Source organism: Cloeon dipterum, chromosome 2, assembly GCF_949628265.1.
Source record: "Cloeon dipterum chromosome 2, ieCloDipt1.1, whole genome shotgun sequence".
NCBI classification, from domain to species: domain Eukaryota; kingdom Metazoa; phylum Arthropoda; class Insecta; order Ephemeroptera; family Baetidae; genus Cloeon; species Cloeon dipterum.
This window is the reverse complement of record NC_088787.1, coordinates 35,195,978-35,218,618: the sequence shown is the minus strand read 5'-3', so window position 1 is coordinate 35,218,618 and position 22,641 is coordinate 35,195,978. Positions and strand designations below refer to the sequence as shown.

Sequence of the window (22,641 nt, the reverse complement as noted above, 5' to 3'; positions counted from 1 at the left end):
AATGTAATTTTCCGATTTTTAATTTATTTAAAATTTTAAATTCAATGCAAAATTTCTCTGTCTATTATCTTTAGAATTTAATATCAACCGGAAAAATCTGCAGGATTTAATTTAAACAAATTATGAATTTAAAAATGCAAAAACTATGCTTATTTTTTATTGTTATATCAGGGAGTTAATTTCTCATCTTTAATTTTTTGAAAAACAAATGTTTGTAGGTCATGATAAATAAAATAAAATCAACATAATTATTTTAAAATTGATAACAAAATGTTAAGCATTTTGTTACCTGCAAATATTTTTTTTTAAATTTTAAATTTAATTTGATCCGCTGTCAATATTTTGCCTTTTTATTTAAAATTGTTCGTATTTTTACGCAGCAAATGTATGCAAATATTATTCTAAGGATTTGTTTCTACATCGATGCTAAAAAAACAAATTAAATTCAATACTTAAATATTTATCCTTCCTTTGATTTTGCATTTTTTTAAAATTAGAGTGAAAATTTAAAAGAAAATTTACTAGATGGCTCATCAAATAAATAAATTAATTAAATTATTGAAAATAAAACAGCAAGTGTGTCAAATATAATTCCAAGTTGGTCTTGACATGGTTTCGGTGCAATCTGAGGGCTCTGACTGCTCTTTCTCTCTCTCTCTCTCTCTCTCTCTCTCTCTCACTCTTTCTCAGTCTGAACACTAACATTTGTGCATAATATGTAAATATCCACGAGGGCTGAGAGGCTGCGTGTGTTTTTATCGCTATTTGTCTTTGATACGAGAGCTATTGGTGAGCGCGCGGCCCGCCGATTGTGCTCCCAGTCGCCTCTGCGATCGACCCCGCGAGCAGGCCACACAACAGGTGAGTCCCAAACACACACAAACACACGCACAATTTCATTTCTTTCAAAACTTTTTGTAATTAAATAAGTAATAACAGCAGCCATTAAGACAGATGAAATGTGAAAAAATCGAAAATAATCGTTTTTTGGGAAATTCAGGGTGCTTCCTGGGCGCCCTGATGGCTTTCAAAGGGTAAAATTATACAGATTCTGAAAGCTCTTGACTTTTACAATGCAACGGTGTGCAGATCTTTCAGTTGGAACCATTACAGAGCCCGTCAGGCATCGTTAAAGTGGCTACAAAATGAGAATTTAGTAAATATTTCGTTTGAGGGCTACCCTGACGCCAGGGTTGAATTTTTTGAGGGTTCTAATGGTCTTATCTGATCTCAGGGAGCGACAATCAGTATTTTTTGAGGGTAAAAATCAGTTTATCGTGCAATTTTGATTTTATTTTTATTTCAAAATAATCGTTTTTCAGTTTTTGACCCTTTATATCTCGAAAACTAAAAGGTTCGCTGACATGAAAATTTCTTGACATTTTACAAACACTTAGACGAACATTTCATTCATTTCTAGGAACAAAATTAAAGAAGCCATTTTTAAGATATTCCAAAATCAAAAATTTAGTCCAGAATTTCTCAAGTTTGTAAATTTTTTAAAAATATTTTTTAAATATAAAAGTGGTAGGTAATTTAAATGGGCATCATTTGGCACAAAGTTTAATATTCTAGCTTAATTAGAACTCGAGATAATCTATATTTTGTCGTATAACCTCTAATTTCACCCAGTTTTTCCTGAAAATTTCGATCAAAATTTATTTCGACACATCCGCATGCAGTACACTATTATAATTATTACATTAAAATAAAAATAAAAATTAATTATTCAAACAAACAGATAATAAATAACAACAAAAGAGGCGTTGGTTGATTGGGGTGGGGGGTGGCATTAGAGCAGAGATTGGAGGGGACAGACAGAGGAGTAGCAAGCTAATCAGCGAGCAATTTGTTTGGTTCAAAGAATGGCTGATTAAAGCAAATTGCGACCCACTTTCGCCAATAAAGTGCAGCACTCTGCGGAGAACTGGAGAGCCTGCTAATTTGATTGCTGCCAATTCAACAGCACGACTTTTCCACCCGGAAAAACTCGCCGGCTCCGCTCGCTCTGTTCAAATTAACCAACTCTCTCTCTACCGCATTCATAATATAAAATCCCGGCTTCAAAGTAATGCAAATATATGTATTTCACCGCTACCAGATCATTTTAAAACGGGAATATTATTTGTGTTTCACCGTGATTTTGATTTTTGATTGATATTACTTTTTTTCTTTGAATGGAAAATCTTTTTTGATGGACTCTGAAATAAAATCCGAATTTTATAGAATTGATTTCTGTTTCCGCAACCATAATTAAAATTAAATATACAGCGGAATTAATTCTGAAACCAGCAAGGGAATAAAAGTGTCCTGAAAATTGTAAATTAATTGGGGAGTGGTCTGTTGATGACTTTTTGTGCCAAAAAATACATTTCTAATTAATTATGTGACAATCCGAGAAATATGAACAAAATAAAAAAATACTTTTAAAAATTTTTTCATTTCTGGCCACTTTAATGACGGGCTCTGTATTGGTTCCATCTGCAAGATTTTCACACCAATGAAACGGAAAAATCAAGAGCTTTCGGAATATGTGCAATTTAACCCTTTAGAAGCTGCCAGGGTGCGCAGGAGTCACCCTGAATTGCCCACATTCTTGACCCTGAGTACCTGTGAGGGCAAATTAGGGTCGAATTGCACATATTCTGAAAACTCTCGACTTGGCCGTGCCAACGGTGTGCAGATCTCACAATTTGAAACAATACAGAGCCCGTCAGGCGTCGTTAAATCGGTAAAAAACGGGAATTTTATGATTTCATTCACTCCAGGGCTACCCTGACGCCAGGGTTCGATTTCTCAAAGCAGGTTCCGAGGGTCAAAATTATAAACATTTAAATAATTCTTGCTATTTTTTCCTAAATTAAAAATTTCATTTTTTCACCCTGAAAAATTGAATATTTTTCTAAAGTTTACCTTTCTCCACTTTGAATTTTTGTTTTAAAGAAGGGGAATTTTATAAATTTATTTATTTTAAACAGTTTAAATCTCAAGAAACGCAAGGAACTTTAACAGTAATTTTATTTATTGACTTTTAGGAAAAAATAATTAAATTAATACTTGCCGTTCTAATTATGTACAAAATGGGACTATTACATAACGTAAAATAGTATTTCAAAAGTTTGATTTTCATTTTTTCCCGACTCTTTTTGTCAAGAGCAAAATAACCAACTTCCAAATAATATTTTCCGGTTTTGAGATAGAAAAAAGGCAATTGAAAATCTAAAATCACGTCACTCCATCAGTGACACATCAATCCCGAGAGATAAGAGGGCAATAGGAGTGATTTTCCGCGTCTGCGATGGAGCAATTATTCACGATTCATTCAGATTTGTCTGAAGATCTCTCGCGGGCGTTTGTTGACTGAATTTTATATTTAATCTTGCGCGCGGTGTGTGTCCGTTTTTACCATGCGCCGCCGAGAGAGAAAGAACAAACAGCAAGCGCAGCAAGCAACAGCCGCCGGCCGGCCGGCCGGCGGGCCGTGTCAATAAGCTTTTGATGCGTTTCAGACACAACTGGGTCTTTGCACTCTGATAATAATATAATACTATACAGCCTCCAGTGTGGGAACATTCCGATCGATCCGTCCAGCTTCAAAGAACTCTTTTCACTCCACTCTCTGCAATTTAAAATAAATAATAATAATTATAAAAATGTGTTTCCTGCTGCTTTAGAGGGGGTTTATTGAGAGTATTAAAGCGATACCCTTATCCAATTTATAAAATATGTCTTAAAGAGCATCTTTGACGAAGTTTCTGAGCACACCAATCGATTCCTGAGGGTCCAATTAGGTAAAAAGGAAGTTTTTTCTGAACATAAAGTCCAGCATGACGTATGAGCCTTTTTCCCGCCAAAACAATATTAGGATTTTAGGGATTTATCAAAACTTAAGACTCCATCATTGTGCGTTTCTTGAAGTCGATTTGTATGTTTTTAAAAATCTGGAAATCAAATTTGAGGCAATTTTTTCTCATGGTCTTTTCTCTAAAAGATTTAAATTAGAAAAGAAGGTTCCCCTCATTAAAGCTGATTTAATAAAATGCTCCAAATTTAATTTAAGTTTAAAATTCAACGCGATAATAATTTAAACAAAATATGAAAGTTATTTTTTGCTATAAATTATCAGATGAATTTTGGAATTAAATATTACGAAAATCTTACTTTAAAACTTGAAAACGAGATTGTTTTTTAACTTTTTGACCGTTTAAATATTAAAAAAATTCCACCTTTAGCACACTCGTACTGGCTTCCCCTAACGAACTGGAAGGTGTGAGGGGTGGGAACCCCCACCCAAATTACGACACGATTCCTTTTTTTAAAAAGGCGCTGGTGAAAATCTTGCGTAAAAAATACAATTTTGTTTTTATCTCCTAAATTTTCATTTTGTTTTTTGACAAAAATTATGGCAAACCCAAAAATAGCTAGTTTTAAAATGATTTTCTTACTGTGGAATAAACATTTTATGAAAAGCGATTTTATTTCACATGTGGTTCACGACCGGCCAAAGAGAATAAAATGTTTAATATTATTCCTTATTCACATCTCACCTAAACGTCTCAAGTTGTTGGTCTGGAATTTCTAACGTGACAAAATTAGTAGTCCTTGCACCTAACAACAGCAAAGGGACTCTTTAGCTCACGTACTAGAGTTCAAAATGTACTAACAACTTTTTTACTTCTTTTAAAGACCGTCTCTGCTGAAGTTTCTGAGCACACTAATCGATTCCTGAGGGTCCAATTAGGTTAAATGGATTTTTTCCCATCAAATAGTGCAGCGCGACGCGCGAACTTTTTTCCCGCCAAAACAATATGAACGTTTTTGCGAGAACTGCGCGCGCGTCAGAGCTGGTTTGAGCACTTGCAGAGAGACCGCCTTTACGAATGACTTCTTTGGCAGATTCAGCCAGCTCTCACGCATTCACAGTTCTCGCATAAACGTTAATTTTGTTTTGGCGGGAAAAAAACGTTCGCACGTCACGCTGCACATTTTGCTCGGAAAAAAATTCATTTTGCCTAATTTGACCCTAAAGAATTGATTGGTGTGCTAAAACACGGACTTTAAAAGAAGTAAAAAAGTTGTTAGTACATTTTGAACTCTAGTACGTGAGCTAAAGAGTCCCTTTGCTGTTGTTATGTGCAAGGACTACTTATTTTGTCACGTTAGAAATTCCAGACCAACAACTTGAGACGTTTGGGGATGTGAAGGAATAATATTAAACATTTATTTATTCTCTTTGGCCGGTCGTGAACCACATGTCGTTACGCGTCCGGAAAAAAAGTAAATATGCATTGTGCGTCAGCGAACAAATGGTACATATGCATTCTGCGTCAGCGAACAAAAGGTAAACCTGCACCTTTCACGATTTTACAGGAGGAGGTTTTATTTGTTTGCTGACATTACCTAAAACTAACCGGTTTAACGACTCCAGACATTAAATTTGAGACTGAATGCCGCTCATTTCAAAAAATGATTCGACTTGATACATGCAACAGAAACGGAGAAATGGCACATTTCTCTGCCAGCATGCACGAGAGCCAGCAAATCAATCGATCAAATTTCAAAATTAAAATAGAAAGCGAAGCTGATAAACCGATTTCCACGACACAGAACTAATGCCAACCGATTTAACTACATAATACGACCGGTATTTAATGAATTAAAAAACCAATATAAGAAAGAAATCTGTCGATTTTTGACTTGAGCAAAAAATACGAGACTCTGGAACGCGTCTTTTTTCGTCTCTTAAATTAAAATAGCGATTGCAATTTGAGGTTGCGGCATCTGTTGACAATAAATTATCAAAAATAAATTGCAAAGTTTTCGTGCATTATCCATGAAGCACTCTGATAAATTGTGTCGCAACTAACCTCTTTTATCAAATAAAACGCATCACCAAATCTCGGGTTTGAGCCATCAGAATTGCAAAAATTGAACACCGTTTGGCTCGTCTCAACCTCCCCTAGACAGCCAACGGGTTTTGGGGGTGGTCACCTACCCCACCAACCCCAATTTCTGCTTTTTTTCTACCTCTGGAACTTTGTGCCACCCGAATCTCGGGTTTTAGTGGTCCTATTTACAAAAAATACGTACTGTTTGACTAGTCTTTGAATGAACTAAGTAACTGAATTGGTTTGAAGAGGGCAATTACTCGTCAACGTCGTTCCAAGGTGTTGAAACGGACAAAAAATGCTAAATTTCCCGTTATTGAGGGGGTTAAAAGGGGGTTGGGGGTTGGTTGGTCCCATACCCCTTTATTGCACTTGGGTACGTCAAGACGAGTCTAACGGTATGCGGTTTTTCAAAATCAGATGATTAGAAGTCGAGATTTGGGCGATCATCGAGCATATTATTGCATCGCGTCTTGATAAAAAAAAGCTTTGTGCACCCGAATCTCGGGTTGTGGTGGTCCTATTTACGAAAAATATGTACCGTTTGACTAGTTTTTAAGTGAACTAAGTAACTGAATGGGTTTAAAGAGGGCAATTACTCGTCAACGTCGTGCCAATGTGTTGAAACAGACGAAAAAATGCTAAATTTCCCGTTATTGAGGGGGTTAAATGGGGGTTGGGGGTTAGTGGGTCTCGTACCCCTTTAGTGCACTTTGGGACGTCGAGACGAGTCTAACGGTATGCGGTTTTTCAAAATCAGATGATTAGAAGTCGAGATTTAGTCGATCATCGTTTTTTAACAACCTCGAAAAACAAGGTTTTTCAAAATTTCCATTTTTTTTAATAAAACGAAGAAAAACTCCAATCCAAATTTTAATGTTTTTAACTAAACTTTCTGTACTCTACAAAATGGCTATGGAAAAAATAAAAAATTTCAGTATATTCAATTTCAAATTCGAGTTTTAAATAAAAAATCAATTTTATGACCTTGACCTTTGACCTACCACTTTGAGGTCAATATAAAAGTTGTTTGCCATGTTGAGACGAGTTAAACGGTTTTTTAATTTTTGTTCTAGAACCATCCTGAGCAAAGTTACAAAGTACTCAAAATTCCCAGATTTTGACTTTCGAACGCCCGCAAAACCCGCAAAAATTAGAAATTCGGAGTTTTTTCAACTATTTTCTCGGTCAATTAAGGCAAAGTTTGCGCAAAAAAATTTTCTTCAAAGTCCATTGATCCCTGGACAAAAATTTGTTGATTTTCACCTTTTTCACAGATTTTTGCAAATGACATCTTTTGTCAGGCTATAAGCTAAATTTAAATTTTCCTTTATTTGCATATAGATGTCACTAGTGATGAAAAAATGAGTCACCCCATGTATTTTGACCCGAATTTTTCATTGGTGGAATAAAATCGTTTTGCGTCAAAAGTGCATATTTACCATTTTCACGATTTACCTTTTGACAGATGTACCATTTGTCCGCTGACGCACAATGCATATTTACTTTTTTTCCGGACGCGTAACGATGTGAAGTAAAATCGCTTTTCATAAAATGTTTATCCCACAGCAAGAAAATCATTTTAAAACTAGCTATTTTTGGGTTTGCCATAATTTTTGTCAAAAAACAAAATGAAAATTTAGGAGATAAAAACAAACTTGTAATTTTTACGCAAGATTTTCACCAGCGCCTTTTTAAAAAAGGAATCGTGTAGTAATTTGGGTGGGGGTTACCGCCCTCCCACCTTCCAGTTCGTTAGGGGAAGCCAGTACGAGTCTATAGGTGTGAAGTTTTTGTTTAACATTAAAACAGTCAAAATGTAAAGAAAATCTTGTTTTTAAGCTTTAAAAATAAAATTGAAATAAAATTGAAATAAAAAAATTCAACTGAAAATTCATGTTTTCTTTAAATTATTACCATATTGATATTGAATTTTAAATTTAAATTAAATTTGGAGCATTTTATTAAATCAGGTTTGACGATTCTTCTAACCGGCGGGAACCAAACACAGATCGCTACCCAGCCCCCGGTGTGAATTACGACTGCGCAGAAGTTTTTAAAATGGGGTCACGCATGCGCAGTGATGATTTTCAGCCTCCCAGTGAGATAAATAAGCAATCTAAACATACTGCGCATGCTTAAGATGCGCACAAGTTTACTGCGCAGCTTCAAAATCTGCGAACTTTTCAAGCTGACTGACAATTTTGCAGTACATAATATGTTTTTTAACACCTGATTATTCCTGTAATTATTGGCGAATCGAACTTTTCGACGTTTATGATTGGCCTCTGGACTGTCTTCTGATTGGCCTCTATTAAATCGACGCCATTTTGACTTCTGACCGGCGGGAATAATAACACAGATCGCAACCTGGCCCCCGGTGACCTTGAACATTTAAATTACACACCAAATTTTTTTAAACTTCTTCAGAAAGAGAAAGAAAAGAATTAAATTTTGAGTTATTAATAAATAATTTTTAAAACAGTTTCACTTAGATTAAAAAGACAATATGAATAAATTTAGCCTCTCGGAAATGCACAGTTTTGAAGCGTGTATCGTCAAAAGAGGCTTTTTGCAAAAGCTTGGCTCACCCCGCGGAACGGGCTGCTTTTTCCATTAAAAATGCCGCAGCTTTTACGCAATTACGGATTCACCGGAGCGTTTTGCCGGCGGCAAAAGCGCGCAGGGCGGGTGAGCGCAGTGCAGAGGCCTGTTGCTCTTTTTTATATTTTTTATTTCGGGCGGCGCGCACTCTAAGAAGATTAAATTGGGATTAGGCTGGCTTTATTACCACCGTCCGGCCGGCGAGGCGAACTCATCAAACGACGGGCGAATTCGGCCGCAAGCTGCCCGCACACTCCGCCGCCGCCGCCGGCGCGTTTGTTGCGCCGCCAAAAGAGAAGAGCATAAAACGCCAGGCAGACGAGTAATTACCTTCTCTGGCCCGCAAAGGTGCTCATTCCCAAAAACGCTAACCCCCAATTGCGAACAATTAAACAGACGCTTAAAAATCACTTTCTAAGTAACGTGAAAATCTGCTGCTTGAAAAATATTTGAGAAAAGGGTGAAAAGTTTAAGTAATAAAATTTACACTATTTGAGGTAAACCATATCTAAATTTTATTTTAGAGGGTTGTTGTCAGTGAATAAGTTAGATGAAAATGCAATGCAACGCGATTTTTTTCGTTACTTCAATGCGTAGGGTGGAAGGGGGATGAGGGTTGATCACCCTCAAACCCTTAAGCTGTCTAGGGGAGGTTAAGATGAGTTGAATGGTGCGCAGTTTTTACAATTCCGACAGTTAAAACTCGAGATTTAGCGTTGACAATATGGGAAAAGAATTAAAATTTTCAATTTTTTCCCAACATTATCATCGCCAAATCTCGGGTTTGAGTAAAAATAATTACAAAAACTGCACACCATTGGACTCGTCTCAACCTTCCCTAGATAGCCGATGGACTTCGGGATAGATTTTTATTAATTTTTAAGGGTTGTTATCAGTAAAAAATTTGCTGAAAATGCAATGCGACGCGATTTTTTCTTAACTTCAATGCACGGGGTGGAAGGGGGATGAGGGTTGATCACCCTCAAAACCCTTCGGCTGTCTAGGGGAGATTGAGAAGAGTCGAACGGTGTTCAGTTTTTACAATTCTGACAGTTAAAACCCGAGATTTGGAGCTGACAACATTTGCAAAAACGTCATTCGTCACGTACGTAAATATTTGAAAATCCAATAAATGGCGGAAATTACGGTTCCGGCCGTTAATTAATTAATTAATCATGACAGTTGTGACAAACACACAGATTTTGCGGCTGCGAGTGAAAGTTTGAGAGCCGGCCGGTCGGCTGTCAGCAGGGGCTGAAAGGGGGTGCTTTTCGGCGGCTGGTTAATTATGCACGCGCGTGTAACCGCGTGTGCTCGGCGGCCGATTTCGCAAAGGCGGCGGACAAACAAGGCCAGGCATGGGCACAGGAGTCCCGCAGGCGATCCGCCGCCCGCTCGCCCGTCTGCCGTGAATACACAAACGCCGGCTATTCTCTTCTCTAGGATCAATACACTCACACACACGCGGCAGGCAGGCAGGCAGGCCCCGCGAGCATACACATAACATTTTCCTACTTTCCACGCTGCACATTTCCATTGCAAATCGCACACCGTGTAATTGTTATTCTGCGAATCGCCGACCCGGGGTGCTCTGATGCCCGCAATTTGCACGCGAATTGCGCCACTCTCTGATGCTCACTGCAAATCGAAATTGCTAATGCTTTAAACGATTTTCATACTGATAACCGTGATGATTGGCTTTGTTGATTGGATCTAAACTAGATGGGTCCGCACGTGGGTCAGAATTCAAATATTTGCTTAATTTTCGGGGGCACAAGGTTGGTAAAAAGAGATGATATTTTTAAAAAATTGTAAATATTGTTAAAGTGGAGATAAATTGATAAATAAGGTGTCTAAAATAATCTAAATTAAACGCCTAACAACTTTTCAAAAGGTCAAAGGTCAAGGTCACTAAAATTAAATCTAAGGTTTTAAGAAATTCCTGCTGATTGAAGGAAATAAAAATTTTAACTTCTGAGATAGCCAAAATGAGCCTCCATTGATAAGAAAAAATATATAAGAAAATGGTGATTTTGTTTCCAAACGTTTTTGAGAAATTCAAATTTGAAATTTGAATAACGTGTTTTTTGCCCCAAAATTAGACTCTTAAATTTAAATTAAATTTTTTATACGCATTTTTCAGTCAGATTTTGATCCCGATTGAATACTTATGAGTTTTAAAAGAGATTTAGAAATCAACCCCCACCCCCAGGGGGTAGTTTTTCTTAATTAATTTATTTCCGCTAATTTTTATCGTCATTGGTGTCGATCCCTATGTTTTCCGCCCCGAAAAATTCAATTCTGGACTAAATTTCACGCTAAACTTGCATTTTTACCGACTATTTTATTTAAAAATTAATTCAAATTATTTTTTTCATTTTTAAATCAAATAATTTGTATGTTTTGCGAAGCGAGAGGAACAGGATGTGTCGAGTGGGTGTTTCTTTATAATTTCGTTTTGTGTTTTCGGACGGACGGCACACGCAGAGCTACAAAGGATGGCGGCGGAGGCAAAAGCGAAGGACAAGGAGGGCGAGGCGGCGGCCGACGGCGGAGGCGGCGACGAGGCGGCCAACACGCTTGGAGCCAAAGTGGTGAAGCGGCTGCACATCAACCCGAACCTGCTCATGCTCAAAGTCACCCTCTTCCTGCTCTACGGGGGTGAGTGCAAAACAAATCGAGTTTCACGCACACACCTTTCCGCCGCACCTGCGCTAAAAGGGAGAAATTTGATATTTATTTTTTAAATTGAAAAGTATATTTGTTCTTTTTTTAGTGAGAGTTGATACGAGTTTAAAAATTCTTTATTTTGTCTATTTTAAAAGCACCGGGGTCTAGACATGGCGTCTGGTAGAGTACGGCGGGAAAGTTGCAAACGTAAAATGAAATTGGTTTGGAAAATTTGCCGTGAAAATACCGTCAGCACAACGGTTATTTTTGTTGTTGTTTCTTTACTAACGGCTGATTAGCCAGGTAATTAACGAATCGACCGTTAGATGGCACACCGGCCAATGGAAATGTAACAAAATAGGCGGGAATGAAATTATTTGGTCGGCACGCCTCTTTTCCGAGGCTGGACTGTCTCCTGATTGGCCTCCATTATTTCGACTCCATTTTGAATTCTGATCGGCAAGAATAAAAAACAGATCGCAACTCGGACCCAGATGGGAATTACGCCTGCGCAGAAAGTTTTAATTTGGTTCACGCATGCGCAGTAGTGAGTTTCATCCTTCTTGTGACTTAAAAAAGTGATCTAAACCTACTGCGCATGCTTAAGATGCGCACAAGTTTACTGCGCAGCTTCAAAATAAGCGAACTTTTCAAGCAGACTGATATTTTTGTTGTTATTTCTTTATACTAACAGCTGATTAGCCTGGTAATTGGTGAATCGGCCGTTAGATGGCATATCAGGCTATCGGAAATGTAAAAAAATGCGCGGGAATGAAATCATTAGGTTTGGCACGCCCTTTATGACGCTTCTGATTGGCCACTGAACTGTCTCCTGATTGGCCCCCATTAATTCGACGCCATATTGACTTCTGACCGGCAAGAACCAACACAGATCGCAACCCGGCTCCCGGTGTTTAAAAGAAAATTAATTTTTGGCATATTTAAAAATGCACTAAAATTTAAAAAAATTATTTTCTCCGGCAAATTTTTCGTCTAAATATTTTTCGAGCATATTTATATTTTTACTATAAAAATTTGACATAGAAATCCTTAGCAGCCTTGATCTTATTTTAATAAAAAAAACCCATTTTTTAAAAAAAACATCTTTGCATCTTCAAAAATTTAAAAGAATTTTAGTTTTAACTGATTTAATTTCTTTTAATTAACCAGCTGTGGCGTCTTTGCTGCCGTACCTGACGATCCACATGCAGAGCGTCGGGTTGACCGTGGAGGAAATCTCGATCATCTACCTGGCACTGCCGTTCACCACTTTCCTTAGTCCACCGCTAACAGGTAAGGACAACTCTACAGCTTATCTCGCTTTATTTTCTTTATAAAAATACTTTTACACGAGTTAACAAAAAATATAGATGTAGCCTCACATTCTCCCCTCTTGAAAACGAATAATATAACTAAATCAATTTATAAATTACAGTTGGGGTTTAATTTGGGTTTCCATTTTCATTTAGACAGTTTTTCATGTCGTAAATCGTGTCTCATTTTGAGCGGTGGAAAGCAATTAAATTTAAAGAATCTGCTTTTTGGTGAGCACCTGTGACAGGAATCACCGAGAGCTTATTCGCTTGGGTCTCTATTGCATAGATAACAGAGTACCCAAATTAAACTGCATATGTGGACATTTGCGACTTTTTAAAAATTATTTTGAGGTGACTTTTATACAGACGCAAACAGGCTCATGTCAGTCTTCCTCCAGAAAGGAATTTGTTTCGCTCACAAATAGATGTCCCCTCTCATTTTTTACTCTCCAAAATTACAAACTAAACGAAATTACTGCAAAGAGGACAATTTTGGCTCAAATTCAGTTTTAAATTTTTGTGTTTAGCAATGAGGCTATTAAATTTGGTAATTTTTAAAATTATGTAAGGAAATTTAACTAAAAAGCCGTACTTTTTGATGAGCACCTGCGACACATGTCGAGGCAAGCTCTTTTCGTTGGGTCTGTTGGTGCGCAGCAAATTATTCAATCTGGGAACTGCAAGATACGGGGACCCAGTAAATAACGCAACGGATGCGAAGTAATGACCTAAATAACGGAACAATTTTTGGAGGGAGGGCGAGCGATGATGAAAACCAGAACTATGCCCTCCGCATTTCACTAATTTAAACATAGCCCTCTTCGCCTCACTCTAAGATCTCTTGCGTATTTCCTCGCATATTATAAAACTTCATTGCTTTTGGTTTTAAAGATTTGCTCAACTTTAAAGATCGTCTTTGACGAAGTTTCTGAGCACACCAATCGATTCTTGAGAGTCGAATTAGGTAAAAAGAATATTGTTTCCGACCAAAAAAAAAACAGCGCGACGTGCGAACTTTTTTCCCGCCAAAACAAAATGAACGTATATGCGAGAAAAAATGCGCATGCGTGAGAGCTGGTTTGAGCACTTGCAGAGAGACCTCAGCTGTACGAATGACATCATTATCAGATCCAGCCAGCTCTGACGCATGCGCAATTCTCGCATATACGTTCATATTGTTTTGGCGGGAAAAAAGTTTGCACGTCACGCTTTATCCTAGGAAATATTTGATCAATAAATTTCCAAAATAGCAAAAAAGCGTAACATTGGCTACAAAATAACAGCCCTCTTCTCAGTTCTGTTCACGCGTTGTTTTTTCTAGTCACTCAAATCATGCTAAAATTAGTTTCACGGCGAAATCGTCAGAAATCATCGAAATCCCGCGAGAAGATCTGGTCACGTGACGCGGCCGAGCGCGCTGATTGGTTGCCAGTCGCTCCCACTTTGAGCGCGCCCGTCCGCTTCAAGCGACGTCATGTGACACTTCACGTTAAAAGTGGGATTGACCAGCAACCAATCAGCGCGCTCGGCCGCGTCACATGACCAGATCTTCTCGCGGGAAAGAGCATGAAATGTATTCGCTAATTTCTAAATCTATTCGTTTTTCGTTTTTCGTTCTGACATATGTCAGAGTTCAAATCTTCGGCTTCCCATTAGTACCGACGAAATATTTTATTTGCCCAGTGAGAGCACTTTGAGGAGCGATCGCGCGAGGGCATTAATTTAACATGGCCAGCATAGGGAGAAAAGGCAGCGTAATGCTACAGCCCAGCCCACTTGCTTTATACAACTTTATACACGTGGAATTTCCGTTGAAATCGTTTGAAATAAATCATCAAGCTATTTCTCCCTGAAAAATCATACGAACTTCTGAGACAGCAAATTAAAATCTTCCACCGAAAGCACTTTTCCGTGTGTTCCCTTCACCCCATGGTATTTTTAAAAGAAAAAATACGCTCAATTTATCTTAAATGATTTGGTTCTAGAGATTTAAATTTTGTCCCATTGACGGTGATAGGAAACAAAAACATATTATTCTCGCAATGAATCCACTAGTGGAAGAAATCTTTCGAAATGGCTATAGTTGAACTTAAAAGCAAATAAGCTAAAATTAAAAAAGGGTCAAATTAAACAGTGGGAAATTATAATTTCTGAATTTAAGGCAACGTTACAATAGCAACAAGAATAATAATATATTCCATTTTTTTAGGTGCGCAAACAGGCTTATCTGGTGGTAATTTGAAAGGGGAGGGAATATCAGCTGTGTGTCTATCTTCCTCTAGATAAGAATTTATTTTGCTAGCAAATAGATGTCACTTCTCATTTTTGACTCGCCAAACCTATAAACTAAACGAAATTATTGTAAGGATGGCAGTTCAGGCAGAAATTCTGTTATGAAAATTCAAATCTAATATTTAAATGGTTAATTTGGTGATTTTTAAAATATTGTAGGGAAAATAAATTTAAATGCCGGACTTTTGGGTCAACATCTGCGACACACATCACTGCAAGCTCTTTACGTTGGTTCTTTTGCTGAGCTCGTACGCTGTACAGAGTGAAGCTAGTTGTTATACGTGAGGGAGAGAGTCTTGTAGATTCTCTTTTAGATTCTCTTTCAAACGTTTCATCAGTTGACCAATTTTTGGAGCGGGGTGGAGTGGTGGTGAAAACCAAACTCTGCCTAACGCTAATCATTAATACAAACACAGCCCTCTTCCCCTCTTTCAAATTCTCTTGTGTTGCTTGTGCTTGTCTGTGAAGATCAGCTGAAAGCGCACAAAAGAGAATTATACGATTTATTTTCACCTTCTTCAATCATGCACGCGGCATTTCCGGGGAAATTTTTCGAAAAATTGTAAAACCCGTATTTCCTGATTTGTTTTACAAAATTTTGTGACATTGCGACTGAATCAATTGCATATTTGACATAAAAATAAATAATTATTATTCCTTTTATTCAAGATCTCAAGATGCAAATGAGCAAAAAATTTAACATTTTTTTTTTAATTATTTTATAGGCAACTTGCGCAGACGCAAACAGGCTCATCTGGAAATTGGAAAGAGCAGTGTGTGTCTATCTTCCTCTAGATAAGAATTTGCTTCGCTCGCAAATAGGTGTCGCTTCTCATTCGTGACTCGCCAAAGCTACAAACTAAACGAATTTATTGTAAGGATGGCAGTTTGGGCTGAAATTCTGTTTTGAAAATTCAAATCTAATATTTAAATGGTAAATTTGGTGATTTTTAAAATATTGGAGGGAAAGTAAATTTAAAAGCTGGACTTTTGAGTCTTCATCTGAGACACACATCACTGCCAGCTCTTTTCGTTGGGTCTGTTGTTGCGCAGTGAGTTTTATGAAGAATGAAGATTCAAGAATACGACGCTTAATAATTTTATAATTTTTGGAGCGGGGTAGAGTGATGGTGAATACCGAACTCTGCCTAACGCTAATCTTTAATACAAACATAGCCCTCTTCCCCTCTTTCAAATTCTCTTGCGAATTTATTTGCTTGTCTTTGAAGATCAGCTGAACGCGAACAAAAGAGAATATACGATTTATTTTCCCCTTCATCAATCATGCCAGTGGCATTTCCGGTGGAACTATCTGAAAAATTATAAAACCCGTATTTCCTGATTTATCTTACAAAATGTTGTGACATTGTGACTGAATCAATTGCACATTTAATATAAAAATAAATAATTATTCCTTTTATTTAAGATCTCAGGATGCATCGGAAATATTTGGATTGAGGGTTGGAGGGATGAGCCACTTCGCTGATAAAAAATCAAAACAAAGCCCTTTCCGAAAAATGTTTTTTTGCATAGTAGTAAATGATTTATATCAGAGCCAGTTTTGACTCCTGAATTTGTAAAATTACAAACAAATATGTTAATTAAAATTTCAAGAGATGTTTTTAAATAATTTATCTTAATTTCTGCAAAACATGTTTATTAAATATTTTTCGAAATTTAAAATAGACTTTTTGAACATTTATCCTACAGCAAAATTCCTGCAAATAAATATTTGAGTTAATTAACTACATAAAATTAGCTATTAATTAATTAAAAACAGATCTTATAAACAGCGAAGAAACAATTTCTGATTTCAAGACCAAATTAAATTAGAAACTCGAAAAATATGCCTTTTAAATTTTTTTAAGGTAACTTGCGCAACGCAAACAGGCTCATCTTTAAATTGGAATTTATCTTTCTCACAAATACACGTCGCTTCTCATTTTTAACTCTCCGAAGTAAATGAAATTACTATAAAGAAATTTGGTTATTCAGTATTGAGATAACGCGCTCGCTCCGTGTAACTTTACGGAGGGGCGCTTGTCCGAAGAGTATCGGGACGTCCGGTTAATACGGATGCCCTAGTAGTTACGGGAATTAGAAGGATTTTCTATAAGGAGACACAGCCGTTGTGTGCTTCCTAACTCCATCTTTATTCTAACTAACTCATCACAACAATGCTCACTAGGTGGCATAACAGTCCCTATATCAATTCCTCCCCTTTTTAGAAGGCAATTAATTTGAATAATTAGTCTTAACAATTTAACAGTCTTGAATGGTGAGCTTGAATGACAATAAATTCATTTTAATTCACATTGTTGAACTTGAAGTTTCTCTTGCTTTACAGTGGTATTTGGGTTTCACTTAATCAGACTTTTGAGCACTATAGAAATAATCACTTTTGAAATAGGAACTGCACTTGAAAGTAAATCACAAAATCAAAGTACATAGTCGTCAAACTTCTTTGGCATTCGCCGCTCTCGAGCTGGTCGGCTGATCGGGCCGTACATGGGCTCTGGTGGCATTCGAGCTGGCGAGCTTCCCAGTCGAGATCCTGTCGCCTCAGGGTCAGGTGCCAAAGGTGCTGGTGATGTTGAGTCCTCTGGTCTGCTCACAGCTTCCTCCCCCTCAAAACTTGATGGTTGTGAAATGGGTTCCGGAGGCCTCGGTTGATGGGCTGGCTCGACGCCGGTTGTTTCAGCCGGTAACTGCCGAGCAGGGGAATTCCAGCTGCCACTGCTGATCTTTACCTGGTCCAGGTGCCTCTGGACCTGGCCATCCACAGTCTCTGCCAAGACTCGGCGCGGGCCTAGCAGTTTTACCAACTTTGCTGGCTCCCACTTGATCTTAGGGTCTCGGTAACTGCGTACAGTCACCGGTTGGTCTCGGGTGGGCGGCTGAGGGGGTTGCTTTGGTACAGCTCCCAGCATTTTCTCTTCTCGAGCAACTGCTTTCTTCTCTATCACTGACGAGTTCTGAATTTTAGCCAGCACTGTCAGAGGTCTTCGGCCCAAGTTGAATTCGGCTGGAGCAACTCCGGTCGAGGACTGCGGGGTCGAATTGAACCCTAGCAGGAAACTGTCCAATTGTGCACTCCACTCAGCGTCAGGAACCTTCTTGAGGAAGTTCTTGATGGTCTGCACGCCTCTCTCGGCAACTCCATTAGTCTGGGGGCTGTAAGGTGGTGCAAAAATTAGCTTCAGACCATTTTTCTGGCAGAATTCTTGGAACTGTTGAGCTCGGAAAGCGGGACCATTGTCGGCCACGATCATATCACATAAGCCCTGAACTCTAAAAAGTTTCCTCAAGAACCTGATGGCCGTGTCAGCGTCCATGCTCTTCACACTCTCAGCATCCAGCCACCCGGAGAGTCCATCGGCTGCCACAATGAAAGCCTGCCCTCTTCGTACTTCAAGAAAGTCGAGATGCACACGGCTCCACGGGCGGAACGGCACTGACCATGGGATGATTGGCGCTTTTGGAGGCGCTTTGTTGAAAATAGCGCAAGGCTGGCACTGCTGACTGACTCGCTCAATGTCTTCGTCCAAGTTTGGCCAGTAGAAAAATTGTCGAGCCAGTGCTTTCATCTTCGTCTGTCCGAAATGGTTTAGATGCAGCAAAGCCAGTACTCTGGGTCGAAGTGCTCTGGGCACGACTGCCCGGTCTTTGAGGAGGCAGTTGGCCAGAAGGGTCAGGGACTCGTCCTCAAGCGTAGCCCTTTGCAGGTTCTCCTTAGACAGGAACTCAGCATCCCTGGCCACATTCATGAAGGCTACCTTTGGAGTATCTTCTTCTTCAGCCTCCTCACCAGGCAGAGGGAATCTTACGAGTTTGGATGACAAGTCTTCGGACATGGCGTGGCCCTTGCCGAAGATGCTGACCAGCGGCTTGTGGTCGGTCACAATCTCAAAGGGTCGTCCCCAGACGTACTTGCGGAGTTTCTTCACACTCCAAACCACGGCCAGGGCCTCTAACTCCACCTCAGTTTGGTCGTCGTCAACATGGCTCAACACGGCTCCTAGACCTCGTCTACTCGCGTCACAAGAAATTCTGACTGGACGAGTTGAATCGTAGAAGGTGAGAGCGAAAGCGTTCTGCAGGAGTCTCTTTATTTCGCTCACTGCTGACTGGCATTCCTCCGTCCAGGCGAACTCGACGTTTTTCTTCAAGAGCCCTAGGAACGTCAGAAGGTCTTCCTTGTTCTCGATCGGCGGCATGTCCCGAATGGCTTGGAGTTTGTCCTCGGTCGGCTGCACGCCGGTTGGAGTGATCTTGAACCCCAGATATTCTAGCGCTGGTGGTAGACGCAGGAACTGGTACAGCCCCAGGTGCGTGTTGACTGTCAGAACCCTGGAAGACTCTTCGTCGACGCTAAACTGCAGGAAGGCATCTAGCAGGTCCAGCTTGGTGAAGAAGTAGCCCGGCTTGATTTGCACGAGCAAGTCGTCGATAGACGGGATTGGCGTTGACGCTGTCTGGCAAGCGGGGTTCACAGTGGCGCTGAAATCAGCGCAGAATCGCAAGCCGCCGTCACTCTTCAGCACCCAAATGGCAGGCGTAGCCCACTCGCTGAACAGGACCTTCTTGAGCACCTTCTTCTTCTCAAGCGTCTCTAACACCTCGGTTGCTTTCTCTTGTAGGCCGTATGGCACAGTCCGAGCGGGAAGTCGGACGGGCTTGGCCTCTGTCCGAAGAGGAACATGGACTGGAGGGCCAGTGAATTTACCTAATTCAGGCTTGAACACTTCTGCCACGTCCTGAAATTCTGGGGGAACAGCGGTCATCTTCATAACGTCTGCGGTCTCCTCCAGGTATTTGGTGCTGCTAGGTGCAGAAATTTGCAGACCTGGCACCGAAATCTTTATCCCAAGCGGGCGGAACCAGTTGCGACCGAGCAGGGATGGCCCGTCGCAGTTCATGACCAACAGGTCTAGGTCACAAGGCGGAAGCCCTTTCGGGGTGAGGTGCAGGCTGACCTTGCCGGCAGCCCGAATTTCCTGCTTCTGGCCCCATGCGGTCATCGCAACTGTGCTCGGGCGCAAAGCAGACTGGTCCGGGAAATGCTTGACGAAGGTGGACCAGCCGATGAGCGAGTATGTAGCTCCACTATCAACTTCCATTGGAAGCATCCTGCCGTTGACCTTGATCTTCAGGACGACCTTCTTTGTGGCGGCCTGGTCAGGGTCATGTCCCTGCATCTGCAGAAGGTAATTTACAACTGCTTCGTACGCTTCACGAAATCCAAAAATGTACATGCTGAAATTGTATAATAACCTTCCACCACAGATTCGGGCTGAGCCGCAGTTAGAAGAGTTTGAAAAGAAGCTCAAAATTTTTGTTTATGCTAACAAATTTTATTCTAATGATGAGTTTCTTGAGTACAGGTCTACTATGTAGCGAAACATACATACTTTGCTAGCGACACAGACAATTAAAAATGTATATACTATGGTCATTTTCATTGTTGTTATTTCAATTATTTTTGTGTGTGACAAAATTTGTAAATATGCGGGCAGGATTGAAGGAGCTTCAATTTTGTACCGTTGTATGTAAACAAATAAATATAACTAAACTAAACTAAAAGCTTCTTCCTCCCCCTCTTCTAGGTCATTGACCTGAATGAAGTTTGTGCCACCCTTCTTTTTCTTCTTGCGGCACGCAGCTTCAATGTGGCCACCTCCATGGCAAAAATTACACGTCGAACGGAGGTGCTTGCACGACCATCTTGAGTGGCCTGTTTGGCCACAGGAGGAGCATGGCGTCTTTGGAACTGAGGAATTAGGCTCCTTTGTAGCCTGTTCCTTCTTCTTCTCACCGCTGTCGGTGTGTCCCTTGTTCTTGGTCCAGTTATTGTTCTTCCTGGAGGGTCCCACCTTGAAAACTTCTTTGGCCGCCGGCTTGGACAAACTTTTGTCGCAAGCTTCTGCTTCGTCTTGAGCTGCAATAAAATTTGTCACGTACTTGTACGTCAGCTTGTCGTCTTCTTCAGCCAACAGCTTCTTTCGCAGTTCTGAGTTGTTTAAACCCGAGATGATCTTGGGCAGGAGGACCTCTTCTTTCATCTCGTCAGAGCCGTACCCTGATTTGGTGCTCAGCTCGACGAGGTCTGCTAGGAATTCGGACGAAGGCTCCTCCGGCTGCTGCTGCCTTCGGAAGAACTTGTCCCTGAAGACGATCTTACGCGGCTCTTTGCGGCGGTAGTAAGCGGCCAGTCTGGAAATCAGGTCGTCAAACGTGATGTTTGAAAAGTCATCGTCTTCTTCAGGGCACAGTTTCAGAATGACTCTGAACGTTTTTTTGTCTTGGTTGTCAATAAAAATGTCGCGCTTGGCACTGTCATCCGTGATTTTTCTGACTTTGAAAAATGTTTTCCACCTTTTCATATGGTCCAGGAATGTGTAATCCCCACCCTCCTTCTCAGGGTCGTAAGGCTGGGACGGTCCATGAACCCCGATGAAAAGGCTGACCGCTGTTCACTTTCCACTGCTCCGTTAGCCATTGTGGAAATTCTTGAGATGCACACGCGGTTGTGCTATGCACGCGGAAATTCGCGTTTCCTCGTCGCCAATTGAGATAACGCGCTCGCTCCGTGTAACTTTACGGAGGGGCGCTTGTCCGAAGAGTATCGGGACGTCCGGTTAATACGGATGCCCTAGTAGTTACGGGAATTAGAAGGATTTTCTATAAGGAGACACAGCCGTTGTGTGCTTCCTAACTCCATCTTTATTCTAACTAACTCATCACAACAATGCTCACTAGGTGGCATAACAGTCCCTATATCAAGTATTATTGCTGATAAATTTGGTAATTTTTACAACAATTGAATTTAAAAGCCGTACTTTTGGTTAAACTTGTGCGACAGATATCGCTGCAAGCTCTTTTGGTTAGGTCTCTTGTTTGTTAGCTCCGATTTTCCCACTCGCGAAAAACGCAATTTATGGAGCGCGGGACTACAGCGATGGTGAAAACCAGAACTATGCCATACGCGCATAAAACTAATCGAAGCATCCCCTCAAAATCTCTTGCGTTTGTCCTCGCTTTAAAAAACTACGAGTGATTGTTGAATTTCAAATGTCTGGGGGGCTGTGGAGACTGGAAAAATTACCAAAATTTAATGAGTCCTCCTTTTTTTTATCAAATTTCGGCTAAAGCGCAAAACTTTTCACCATAAACTGAAATCTGAAATCAGTGCGTGGAAATGGGCCCGAAGTTCCGAGTTCTGATTTAACGGTGGCGCCATCTGTCAGCAGCTATTTGAACATTAAGGGCTGCACCAGAGAGCTAATTTTCAGAAAAGCTTAGCTACTTTATTTTTAATAAAGCAAGTTCTAAAAGGCAACTAAAAAATGTGCAAAAAATTCTCATAATTTGTGGTCAGAATTTTAACCTCCCAAATAGAAAAAAATAATGCCTTCGTGAAGAGTCCGGGGAAGGAATTTCAATCTCGTCCACCAGATTCGAATAACATTCGCTCGAATTTCCTTTTAACAGACATTTTTTTGTTATAAATTTTAATTATTTTCCCACCTTAATTTGTAATTTGAAAGGGAATTGTATTTCCGCGGCCTCCAGGGCTTAGAATTGGCCGGATATTTTCCCAGCGCCGGCAGCTGAATTTATTTTAATCGTGAAGTGTGATACTGCTTAGCGATAGCGACCGGAAGAACAAGTAATTTTTTCTCCTGCAATTTTCCACTTTTCACATTTTACCAAATTCGAATTTCTGTTGTAAAATTTTCGCTGGAATTTCTCTTTTTGAAATAATTTGGGAAATTAAGACAAAAATTATTGCTAAATGTTACGACACAAGCCTGAACTGAAAAAAAATCGTAATTGGCAGATTTGCATTCAATATATTTGTAAATAGCAAG

The 22,641-nt window shown here is 39.8% G+C and overlaps 1 protein-coding gene across 2 annotated transcripts in view; it reads left to right on the top strand.

The window, feature by feature from the left end:
- Window positions 1-739: 739 nt before the first annotated feature.
- The window catches only part of LOC135936617 (major facilitator superfamily domain-containing protein 6-A-like), a 52,806-nt gene continuing 30,904 nt past the window's right edge, over window positions 740-22,641 (top strand). For both annotated transcript variants that reach the window (XM_065479497.1, XM_065479495.1), the window contains exons 1-3: window positions 740-861; window positions 10,980-11,153; window positions 12,333-12,455. In XM_065479497.1, coding sequence (XP_065335569.1) covers window positions 10,991-11,153; window positions 12,333-12,455 — 286 coding nt within the window. In that variant the 5' untranslated portion in view covers window positions 740-861; window positions 10,980-10,990. The remainder of the gene's footprint in view (window positions 862-10,979; window positions 11,154-12,332; window positions 12,456-22,641) is intronic.